This window comes from Polypterus senegalus, chromosome 14 (genome assembly GCF_016835505.1).
Source record: "Polypterus senegalus isolate Bchr_013 chromosome 14, ASM1683550v1, whole genome shotgun sequence".
NCBI lineage: Eukaryota > Metazoa > Chordata > Cladistia > Polypteriformes > Polypteridae > Polypterus > Polypterus senegalus.
In genome coordinates, this window is record NC_053167.1 from 126,134,176 (window position 1) to 126,146,945 (window position 12,770).

General features: G+C 37.7%; 1 protein-coding gene across 2 annotated transcripts in view; it reads left to right on the forward strand.

Annotated features, from left to right (window-relative positions):
- The window catches only part of uap1 (UDP-N-acetylglucosamine pyrophosphorylase 1), a 118,499-nt gene that overhangs the window by 28,899 nt on the left and 76,830 nt on the right, over positions 1-12,770 (forward strand). For both annotated transcript variants that reach the window (XM_039734771.1, XM_039734769.1), the window contains exons 3-4: positions 1,965-2,169; positions 7,225-7,400. In XM_039734771.1, the coding sequence (XP_039590705.1) occupies positions 1,965-2,169; positions 7,225-7,400 (381 nt within the window). The remainder of the gene's footprint in view (positions 1-1,964; positions 2,170-7,224; positions 7,401-12,770) is intronic.

Here is a 12,770-nt window from a genome sequence, read left to right on the forward strand (position 1 = left end):
CAGCCGGGAGACATAGTCCCTCCAGCGTGTCCTGAGTCTTCCCCGGGGCCTCCTCCCGGTTGGACGTGCCCGGAACACCTCACCAGGGAGGCATCCAGGAGGCATCCTGATCAGATGCCCGAGAAATTTCTTTTCATGCTTACTAACTAATGGTTTATCCCATGTATGGGTGACCACATAAGTGCCAACTCCATACAGACATGTGAAAAGCCAGCCTGAACTCTTAAGCCCTGTTTTGGCCCCCGGTGTGCACATGCACAAATGGGCCGCGAAAGGCAATGCAAACAAACCCAGAAATGTGAATGTGCCCACTACAAATGGTAAATGCGCATTTTTATTAACATTTTGTGCAGAGATAACTGAAAGTTGTATTCTAACACACTAAATATACAAATAACACATGGAACTGGAAAGAAAGCAGTGTTCAAGTTGAAATTCAAAAATTTAATAAATGTTAGCCATATCTCACATTTGCGCACGGCCAGGTATCGTCTTTAGGAAATTGCTATTAATTTAAGGTCTATTTGTTAACTGCATTTTCTGTCACAATCTCACTACCCACATCCCTGTGTAAATCTAAGTAACCAGTTTGAGGGATTGCCGGCCGTGTATCCCGGCCAGTACCCCCAAACCGCCAGATGGAGCCATCTCTGCAACATGGAAGGGCCCCGAATTCCAGCAGGGCATCGTGGAACTTGGAGTCTTTCATCACAGCCTTGCTGGATACCATGGGGGCCACCGGAGGACGCTGCAGGGATGTCCAGGGACTTTCCTTATAGCCCGGAAGTAATTCACAATCGCGGAAATGGAAGAAATGATATACTTCCGGGCTGAAGAAAAGAGGAGTTTTGATCTGACCCAGAAGTGCTAGGAATCACATGGACTGGGGGGATCAGAAGCATTTCCGGGTCAAAGACTTTAAAAGGACTCTGGGAAATCCCAGCAGGGAGCCTAAGTTGGGAGGAAGGGTGACTGAGCTGCTGGGATTTGAGGTTTATTGTTATTGTTTATTAATTATTGTGGATTATTGATATATTATTAGAGTATTGTGGAGTAGTGGTGCTTTGTGCACATTATTATTATAATAAATAATAATTCTGCAGTTTTACCTGGTGTCTGACGAGTGGTCTGAGGGTTCAAGGGGTCAAGAAAGTCCTAAACTGTCACACCAGAAATATCACACATGCCTTCAAATGCTGCAAACAGTAAAATTAGACACCAAAAATAATACTACTAATAATACATTTTATTTATTTATATATATATATATATATATATATATATATATATATATATATATATATATATATATATATATATATATATTAAATTAGAAGAAAATTCTTCTATCATGCAGAGATTTTTATTAGCAAGACACATGAGTACTATCCATCAAGATTTGCATCAGATGGCAGATTATCACTGGGTGTAGCTAAGGCTGTTGAATGATTATGGGTAATTTTGATTTTAAAAATCTTTCTTTCCCCCATAGTCAAGGAGAAACATGATGTCAGAAATCACACATTTGTTAAGCTAGGTTTGGAATTGTTTTTATGACTGAGTGTTCCAGTTGTTTCAGCCGAAGTCGGGCCAAATCTGCAGGACACAGGGGAGTACTTGGCTTTTAATGCATTTTGGACAGTCTTTGTTTGAATGCTGGTTAAAGATCTTTTCTTTAAACATTATGTTCTACTGCTCTTGGTTATATGTATGTATATTCAAGCAGGTTTGTTTTGGATTCCTGCCAACATCATTTTTAAATTCCTAATATTCCCTGTTGCTTCAGTCATACACTGATGCAGTTAAATTAACCTTGCTAACTTAAGTGGGTAGTTGAACTTAAAACCTTTTAACTTTATGGTTGTTTCCAATGGCTTATTGAATTGCCAGTGCATTTCAATTGTTATGTTTACTTTGAAAAGAAGTTTATGCCTTCATTGATTTCTTTTTTTGTGTGTTTTTAGGACTACTGCAGATTTCCCAGAGCAAGGTGGCAGTTCTCCTTTTGGCTGGTGGGCAGGGCACCAGGCTTGGCGTTTCCTATCCTAAAGGAATGTATGATGTTGGACTGCCATCTCATAAAACCCTCTTTCAAATCCAAGCAGAACGTATTTTAAAATTGGAGTCCTTGGCGAAAGAACGGTTTAAGAAAAAATGCTGCATTCCATGGTAAGGAATTAAATTACAGAAAGGATCTACGAGGATGTGGGTCACTCATCCATTAACCCCATAATGTTCTTATTTAATTTGTGCTGCCAAATATCAATATATATAGTTGAGCCAGTGTAAATAGTTATCCTTGGTAACAACGTCCTTTCCAGGTAGTGCACATGGATTGCCAACAAGTAATATACAGATTCAAATATTATAATATTAATAATAATAATTATACAAATATACAGATTCAAATATTATAATATTAATAATAATAATGATAATAATAATTATACAAATGTACAGATTCAATAACATCTTGCCATATCTCTGTTTACTGTGCAGGTTAATGAATCTGTATTAGTGTAACAAATATTGCATATCAATAAACACAGATTTCTCTCAACCGATAGGCAAGTTTGAAAATGGAAGACCGGGTAATCCCTAGAGCAGAGTTGTGGCACAGTGGCTGGTAATGATGCCTCACAGCTCCAGAGTCCTAGTGATAAACCCAGTTCCGTCCAGGTCTAGATTGTCACAATCATAAGCACAATTCATTTTATTGGCCAAGTACACTAATGTGTACTAGGAATTTGTCTTGATTGAATTGGTGCAACATACACGGACAACACAGAATAAAAAGAAGATAAAATATAAAATAATAAAACATGATGCAGCAAACAAGGGCGATACAAAATAGATAGTAGGATTAAAATGTTCAGTCAGTGTAGTGTGCTGGTATACATAGATACATAGTCACCTGTTGAGGTGACATGTTGGTTCAGCTTTCACTTCACAAAGACATTTGCTGGAGGAACAGGTCATGCCCTGGGTGAGTCGGATCGGCAATAATCTTTGTGGCCCTCTTCCTTACCCTGGACTCATATAGGACTTCAATGTGTGGCAAGTTAAACCTGTGATCCTTTCACAGGCTTTGGTGATACATTGCAGATTGGTCTTCTCCTGAACAGAGGCAGCACCAAACCAGACACTTATAGATGAGGTCAGAATGGACTCAATGATGGCTGTGCACCTATATTGTTTGAGCGAGATTGAATTTCCTCAGCTGATGCAAAAAGAACATTCTCTGATGGGCTTTCTTAATAATGCATGGATTTTATTGTCTCACGTAAGGTTTTGTGACAGAACAGTGCCCAGAACCTTGACTTGACAGAAGTGATTCTGTCATCCCAACAGCTCAGCCATTTATAGCAAGTGCTAAGTGAGCAGGTGACTGTTTCCTGAAACCTATGATCATCGCCTGAGTTTTTTTAAGTTAAGGTCAGATTTTTTCACCTCTTATCTGTATATGGACTCATAATTTTTGAAATGAGGCCTATTAGTGTTATGTAATTTGCAAATTTAAGAAGTTTGACAAAATAATTGCCAGAGGTACAGTCATTTGTATCAAGTGAGAAGAGTAGTCGGGGAAAGAACACATCCCTGCGGAGCACCTGTACTAAGGGTACACATGTACTGTTTCCTATATGTAAGGAAGTCTGTGGTCCAATAGTAGATTGAAGTAGGCAGATTGAACTAGTGAGTTTTTTTTAAATCTAGGAACTCTGGGATGATTGTATTGAAAGCAGAGCTAAAGTCTACAAAAAGATCCTCACATATGCTCTGGCTTATTATGGCATTGGTAAATCAAGCTCAGACCTAAACTCACTGCATCATCCATAGACCGGTTAGCTCGGTATGCAAATTGAGATGGGCCCAGAAAGTCTCTTGTGCCGTTTTTGAGGTAATTCAGAATAAGGTGTTCAAAGGTCTTCATTACCACAGAGGTTAAAGCTACTGGACTATTGTCATTTAGGTCTGTGAGACTTTGATTTTATTTATTTATTTAGTTATTTTCTACTGGAATGATGATGGAGGTCTTGAAGTGGGCAAGCACAGACTGGTTGAAAATGTCTGCAAATACTGTAGACAACTGGTCTGCACAATGCCTGAGTGTGGAAAGGGAAATAAAGGCTAGGACTACATCTTTTTAAATATTTTGCTTTTTGAATAAGCTGCAGATGTCTTTTGCAGTGATGATAGAAGGGCGAAACTGAGAAGAAGAGGAGTGTGGAGTAGCGACAGTGAAACCATCACGTAGATTTATGTCCCATTGTCTTTGAAAGCGGTTTTGCATTGCCTCTTATCCTTGTGTGGTTTTCCTCTGGGTACACCAGTTTCCCCTTGGTCACCTCCTAAATTGGCCTGGCATGTGCAAGTATGGGTATCAGCGTCTGCCTAGTTGTGCCCTCTTATGGTCTGGTGTCCTGTCCAAGTTTGATTTATTTTTGCTGACACTCTGAATCTCTCAGTTAGATATGTGTGTTAAAAATTGGGTAGCTGAATAATCTGCACTGAAAACTAGCAAGCATTGGATATAAAATATAGGAAAAAAATGTCACAATTTCCACTGACTGTTTATGAAAGACATTGCCGCAAGGACTGGGAGTTGTAATATGAATAAAATTAAATAGCTCTCCTTTAAAACCTGGTAACCTACTTCACCAGCAGCTTTAGTACATTAATTTATTCATACAGATTACTCAAATGTTTTTTAAATACAATAGATGGCACCGGAATTTGTTTTATGTAGTGCATTTCATAAGACAGTAAGGAATTATTTTTCTGAAAACATGCTGTTTATCCCAATATAAGTCAACAGGTCCTGTTTAGTTATTTTGTGTTGAACAGAACTTTGTGATTTAAATATTTCTAAGGTGTTACAGTACAACAACCTTACTAAGGAGCATGTTTTATGTGTTTTAGTGTTTAGCTTTTGTTTGAGGGTAAACTTTTTCAGCATTCATAAATTGTTGGACCTTAATGTGTAAATCTGCAAAATACATCCAATAATACTGCATGTCTGGAAATCTCAGCAATGTTGTATCATTAAGTGGAGCAAAATACTTATGGAATTGGTTAAGTATTGTTTATTTATAAAGCTCTGTAAAATGTTATTTTTACTTTTGAGTTAGTTACTGTATGCTTATTAGTGACAAAACCCTTAATTAAATACTGTCACAATCTATAAAAAGTCCAAGAATGTTTTATTGTTATTTAAGTTCCTTTGTTCAAGTGTGTATAAAACATTAAATTATCATTAATACTTTTTTCTAATTGGGTAAATCTGCAGTACTTTCATGTTTTGTTTCACTATTACATTGAAATGTTATCGGTTTAGTCAGTGTTATAATAAACACCCTTCAGTCAAATGTCATTTATTTTTCTTTAACAATGATTTATTGTGTATAGTGCCTTACTATAGTGAGCACCTGCCCAAAACATGTTGCGATTATAGAGAAAGGGCCATTTTTATCTCTAATTTAAAGCACAGATAGGTTAAATTCAATATAATTGAATTTATTCTCATCCACGTATGAGCCCAAAATACTATATAATCATTTCAAATAGAATATGGAATAAATAAATGTGTGTTAAACAGAAAACAGGAGGAGAGATGCTAAGATAGTAGAACCTGTCGGAATGATAACCACCTAAGTGAGAGATCTTAGTTTTGGATTTTTAATACATTTAAAACCATTTTAAAAGCCGTTTTTACTGTGTCATTATGGGCAATTTAGTGTATACTGATGGGTAAAATTGGAAAATACATCCATTTCCAATAAATCTACAACCCAATAAAGTGTGCAGAAAGTGATGGCAAAAGACAATCATAAAGGGTCGGGACAACAAAGGTTTAATTGGCAGGGCTGAATACCAATAAAAACCAATATACATACATATATATATATATATATATATATATATATATATATATATATATATATATATATATATATATATATATATATGTATACATATACTGTATACATATATACATATATATATATATAAGTATGTATTGTAGATGTCACGTGTGCTGGACGGGCATTCTGGCCAGGAAGAAAGCAGGAAGCAGACCCAGAAGGAAGAGATGGAAGGACAGCCCCTGTAAAAGAAGAGATATCGCTGGGGAGCTTTTATTCTCTCAGCACACTAGATGGCAGCAGTCCCGGATATCCACACCCAGTTGGAAGCCAGCAGGGCATGCCAGGAAATGTAGTCCAGCAGGGAGGTCTTGCTGGGGTCGCTGGGTGCTACGAGAGGGAGCTGCAGGGAGACAAGCTCCCTATTATAATGGACTTCTGTGTTACCCGGAAGTGCTTCCATTGGGCAATCGCCCTGGCAATGGAAGTACTCCTGGGTCTGTAATAAAAGGGACCACACTCTGTTATCCAGGCGAGTCGGAGCTGGGAAGTAGAGAGGCAACACTTGACTGGAGGAGAGCAGTGCAGTGGTGAGAGAATCATGTAGAGAGAGAGAGAGAGGAACCAGTGTTTTTGTGCTTGTTGTGACATATTTGAAGGGAATTTGTTTAATAAACCAACCTTTATTTGCACCTGGGACTGTGCTTGTGTGTTTGTGTCGGAGTTTGGGGTGGATGACCCCCGGGTTTCCATCACAGTATGTATGTATGTGTGTGTATTTGTGTTTGCGTGTGATGTAGTACCTGCCAAATAATATCAAGAGTACACAACATGTGTTTCACTCTATTTCAGGCTCATCAGGTGTACATACTTTTGCTTACCCTTTGGGGGATCAAAAATAGACGTTAGCACCTGAGGTCTTGTGTCAGGACGGCTGGTTCGCTTTCTTGACAGGGTGTATTACATGCATAGGTCTGATCACAATCTGATATTTGGGTGGTTACTTACCACGTAACGCTTGTGGTTGGTTGACGAGTCGGCAGACATCTGCCATGTCCTCTCAGTTCCGAGAAGCCGCTCATAGATATGTGATACAGTACCTGTCAAATAATACCAAGAGTTAGTGAATCCAAGTTGGGCCTTTACTGACCTCTTTATGTCATTTTTAAAGCCCAGTGCCTTACACCTTTGACCACAGTGTCTGCATTACATTTTCATTTTGTTTCTTTAGCTGGTGAGGTTTTTTTTTTCTTTTAAGGTTTTTTAAATTGATGTGTTTAAAAAAATAACCCATTCATAGACTAATTTTGGCTATTCAGTGATTTGCTCAGCTAATGGACAGTCTTTCTTTTTTATTTTTCAGGTATATCATGACTAGTGGTCGAACAATGGAGTCTACCAAAGAATTTTTTGAACAGCACGGTTACTTTGGTTTGAACAAAAACAATGTTATATTCTTTCAGCAAGGCATGTTACCAGCCATGACATTTGAAGGAAAACTAATTTTGGAAAGAAAAGGAAAAGTTTCCATGGCACCTGGTAAGAACGATGGATTTTTTTAAATTACATTTTTCTTCTATCAGGTGTCTATTTCTGGAAGAAATGAATACCTTTGTGACAAAAAGCTGAATCTGAGTATATTACAGCCAGCCAACCAGTCATTATCCAGCCCTCTATAGCTTAACTACAGGGTCACAGGAGTCTGCTGGAGCCAATCCCAGCCAACACAGGGTGCAAGGCAGGAAGCAAACCCTGGGCAGGGCGAGTATATTACATTTATATTTAATTTCTGTACTTGTGCTGAAGAATAAATTATTCAAGTTGACTATTACTCTATTAACTCCAAATACAGTGGTGTGAAAAACTATTTGCCCCCTTCCTAATTTCTTATTCTTTTGCATGTTTGTCACACAAAATGTTTCTGATCATCAAACACATTTAACCATTAGTCAAATATAACACAAGTAAACACAAAATGCAGTTTTTAAATGATGGTTTTTATTATTTAGGGAGAAAAAATCCAAACCTACATGGCCCTGTGTGAAAAGTAATTGCCCCCTTGTTCAAAAATAACCTAACTGTGGTGTATCACACCTGAGTTCAATTTCCGTAGCCACCCCCAGGCCTGATTACTGCCACACCTGTTTCAATCAAGAAATCACTTAAATAGGAGCTGCCTGACACAGAGAAGTCGACCAAAAGCACCTCAAAAGCTAGACATCATGCCAAGATCCAAAGAAATTCAGGAACAAATGAGAACAGAAGTAATTGAGATCTATCAGTCTGCTAAAGGTTATAAAGCCATTTCTAAAGCTTTGGGACTCCAGCGAACCACAGTGAGAGCCATTATCCACAAATGGCAAAAACATGGAACAGTGGTGAACCTTCCCAGAAGTGGCCGGCAGACCAAAATTACCCCAAGAGCGCAGAGACGACTCATCTGAGAAGTCACAAAAGACCCCAGGACAACGTCTAAAGAACTGCAGGCCTGACTTGCCTCAATTAAGGTCAGTGTTCACGACTCCACCATAAGAAAGAGACTGGGCAAAACGGCCTGCAAGGCAGATTTCCAAGACGAAACCACTGTTAAGCAAAAAGAACATTAGGGCTCGTCTCAATTTTGCTAAGAAACATCTCAATGATTGCCAAGACTTTTGGGAAAATACCTTGTGGACTGATGAGACAAAAGTTGAACTTTTTGGAAGGCAAATGTCCCGTTACATCTGGCGTAAAAGGAGCATAGCATTTCAGAAAAAGAAAATCATACCAACAGTAAAATATGGTGGTGGTAGTGTGATGGTCTGGGGTTGTTTTTCTGCTTCAGGACCTGGAAGGCTTGCTGTGATAGATGGAACCATGAATTCTACTGTCTACCAAAAAATCCTGAAGGAGAATGTCCGCCATCTGTTCATCAACTCAAGCTGAAGCGATCTTGGGTGCTGCAACAGGACAATGACCCAAAACACACCAGCAAATCCACCTCTGAATGGCTGAAGAAAACAAAATGAAGACTTTGGAGTGGCCTAGTCAAAGTCCTGACCTGAATCCAATTGAGATGCTATGGCATGACCTTAAAAAGGCGGTTCATGCTAGAAAACCCTCAAATAAAGCTGAATTACAACAATTCTGCAAAGATGAGTGAGCCAAAATTCCTGCAGAGCGCTGTAAAAGACTCATTGCAAGTTATCGCAAACGCTTGATTGCAGTTATTGCTGCTAAGGGTGGCCCAACCAGTTATTAGGTTCAGGGGGCAATTACTTTTTCACACAGGACCATGTAGGTTTGGATTTTTTTTTCTCCCTAAATAATAAAAACCATCATTTAAAAACTGCATTTTGTGTTTACTTGTGTTATATTTGACTAATGGTTAAATGTGTTTGATGATCAGAAACATTTTGTGTGACAAACATGCAAAAGAATAAGAAATCAGGAAGGGGGCAAATAGTTTTTCACACCACTGTAAATGGAAGCACCTTGCTAGTCTGAGAAACTTGGGCATTATGTTTACTTAAAAAAATCACAAAAAAGTGAACAAAAATGTTTTAATGTTTTAAAAAAGTGAGTGTAAAAATCCATTCTTCCATTTTCTTTTTTTAAATTTTTTTTATTGATTTTATTACAATCAAATAGCATTCCATACAAACAGTTTTACAAAAGAAGGTTCAAAACAAATCAACCCCATCCCTGAGAAACAGAGCTACGCCAGCAGAGTAAAACTTAAAGCTAGTAAAAATAAATAAATAGATAAATTAATAAATGAATAAAGATAAATGGAGTTAAAGAGGGGAGAGAACCTGCTTCCTCAATTTAAATGCTTATTCTAAAATGTTATTGATTAGATCCAGCCAGGTTTTGAAAAAGTTTTGTACAGATCCTCTAAGTACGAATTTGATTTTGATTTATATAACATCAGTTACCCACTGACTTAGAATAGGAGAATTAGGATTCTTCCAGTTGACCAAGATAAGTCTACATGCCAATAGTGTATGTAGTAAAGGCAATTACAGTTTGTTTGTCCTTCTCCACTTTAAGCCCCTCTGGGAGTCCACCAAACTCAGCTGTTGGTGGATTAGGAGGGATTATGACACCAAGGCTCTCTGACAGGCATTTAAAGATTTTGGTCCTGAATGGCCCAGTGAGGCCTAAACTTGATTGCAGCGTTCGCTGATTGGATCTTGCTCTGGAAACATTTTGGACAATTTTAAACGAGAGAGATGCAATTGATATATAATTTTGAGTTGAATATTTCTATGCTTTTCGCATATGGAGCTCTAGTCAATTCTCTGCATGGCTACCTTCCACTCTTTTTCTGAGATGTTGAGTGAGAGATCCTTTTCCCACTGTACTCTTGGATCTTTGAAAGGGAGGGACTGTAAAATAGTTTTATATATTACAGAAATGCTTTCTGAGTCCTCAAGATATTTTTTCTGCCATAGAGGTAAGTGGAAGGTGAGGAAAATTGAGCAGATTTTGTTTAACAAAGTTTCTAATTTGAAGATAGTGAAATAAATGTGTTGCTGGAAAGTTAAATTAGAAGTGTTAATTGTTCGTAGGAAGCAAAGACGTTGTCTGTGTACAGATCTCTAAGTGATTTAATCCCAAATGTTTTCCAGATATTATAAACTGCATATGTTTGAGAGGGTGGAAAAAGGTGCTTATTGTGCAGAGGTACCACAGATAAAAACTTCCCTATCTTAAAATGCTTCCTACATTGGTTCCATATTCTGAGTGAGTGAAGCACAATTGGGTTATTAGTATATTGCCGATACCTTGCATTTATTGGGGCACAAAGCAGGGAATATAAAGAAGCACTGCTGGATTTTATTTCTATTGCAGACCAAGCCTGTGTATCTTCATCTATTTGTGTCCAGGTTTTTATAGTTTGTATGTTTGCTGCCCAGTAATAAAACTGAAAGTTAGGTAGAGCCATGCCACCTTCTGCCTTAGGACTTTGTAGGGTCTCTCTTTGGATACGTAGATGTTTTGAATTCCAAATACAGTATATGAGGTTATGGTTGAATCTAATTTCTTAAAAAAAGATCTATTGATGTATATTGGAATGTTTTGAAATAAAAAGAGACACTTAGGAAGAATATTCATCTTAACAACGTTAATTCTTCCAGCTAAAGTGAAATGAAGGGTTGACCATCTATGCAAGTCTTACTTAATTTTTTCCATACAGATGGCAAAATTTTGTTGATAAAGAGCTTCATGTTTGCTTGTGATGTTTACCCCTAGATATTTAAAAAGGGATAAAAGGGATGGTGTCCAATCTAATATTGTGTGCTAGAGATTTCACTGGAAAAAGCACAATTTTATTCAAATTAATTCTGAGAACAGAAATCTTTTGAAATTCTGTAAGTGCTGTTAAGACTGCAGGCAGAGTATTTAGTTGATCTGATGTACAGGTATACAGTACCATATCATCTGCATATCGAGAAACTTTCTGTTCAGATCCTTCGCTGATAATCCCCTTTATCTTATAAGCATTTTGACAGTGAATTGCCAGTGGCTGAAAGGTAATTGCAAAAAGAAGTGATGACAAGGGGCATCCTTGTCTGGTACCAGTTTCTAGTTTAAAGTATTCTAAATTAATGGTGTTAATACAAACTGAAGCTTCTGGATTGGTTGGTGTACAGTAGTTTGATCCATGCACAAATGTTCGGGCCAAACCCACATTTGTCCAATGTAGTGAAAAGGTAGTTCCATTCGACCATATCAAATGCTTTTTCTGCATCCAACGATAATAATATCTCCGGGATGTTTGAGTTTGTGGGTGAATATATTACATTAAACAGGCATTGAAGATTGGAAGCTATGTGTCTGCCTTTAATAAATCCAGTTTGGTCTTGTGATATTACCGATGGCAGCACTTTCTCCATCCTTCTAGTTAGGACTTTGAAAAGTATCTTATGTGGCAGAAGTCAGTATGATGCACATTGTAATAAGTCCTTATTTTGTTTAGGAAAGACAATAATTAATGCTTGGCGAAATGTTTGAGGTAGAATTTTATTTTCTGTAGCTTCTGTAAATTTAGCTTAAAGAAGGGGAGCTAGCTAAGTTTAGGATTTTTATAAAATTCGGCAGGGTAGCCATCAGGGCCTGCTGCTTTCCTGCCCTGATGTGAGTTTATAGCATCTAGCAATTCTGATAGTGCCGGAGGGTTATCCAATTCCTCTGCAAGAATATCTATCTGTGGTATCTGTAATGCATCCAGAAATGCATTAGATTGTGTCTTGTCTTCTTATAACTGAGTAGACTATAAGGATTTATTGTAGTCTCTAAATGTGTGCATTGTATTTTTATGGTTGTTTGTGTTGGTGATTGCTGGGATTGCATTGCGAACTTCTTGCTTGTGGATTTATTGAGCTAAAATCTTATTAGCATTCTCTCCATGTCCGTCATAATGATGTCTTGATTTACATGTGAGTTGTTCAGTTTCTTTAGTTGTTAAGAGGTTGAATTCTGAATTGCAAAGCCTGCCTTTTCCAATGAAGTGCCTCTCTTGGACACCTGGGGTGGCATGTTCGTGATCTATTCTAGTAATTTTGCTGATTAGCTCTGATACCTTCTTGGTTTCCAATTTATTTCTGTGGGAAAGATAGGAGATAATCTGTCCTCTTAGGAAGGCCTTCAGGGTTTCCCAGAGGATTCCTAAGGAAATGTATTTGTCTCTAAAAAATTGATTTGCTTGGATATAAATTCTGTACAGTTCTCATCTGCTATAAAAATTGGATTAAGACACCATCTGTGAGATGAGTATGTGAGGCATAATGATTTTAGCTCTAAAATCAAAGGGGCACGGTTGGAAATAACAATAGCGTCGTACTTACAAGATTTAATTGTAGGTAAGAAATTGTTATCTACATAGAAATAATGAATTCTTGAGTAGCAATGATTCATTGGTGA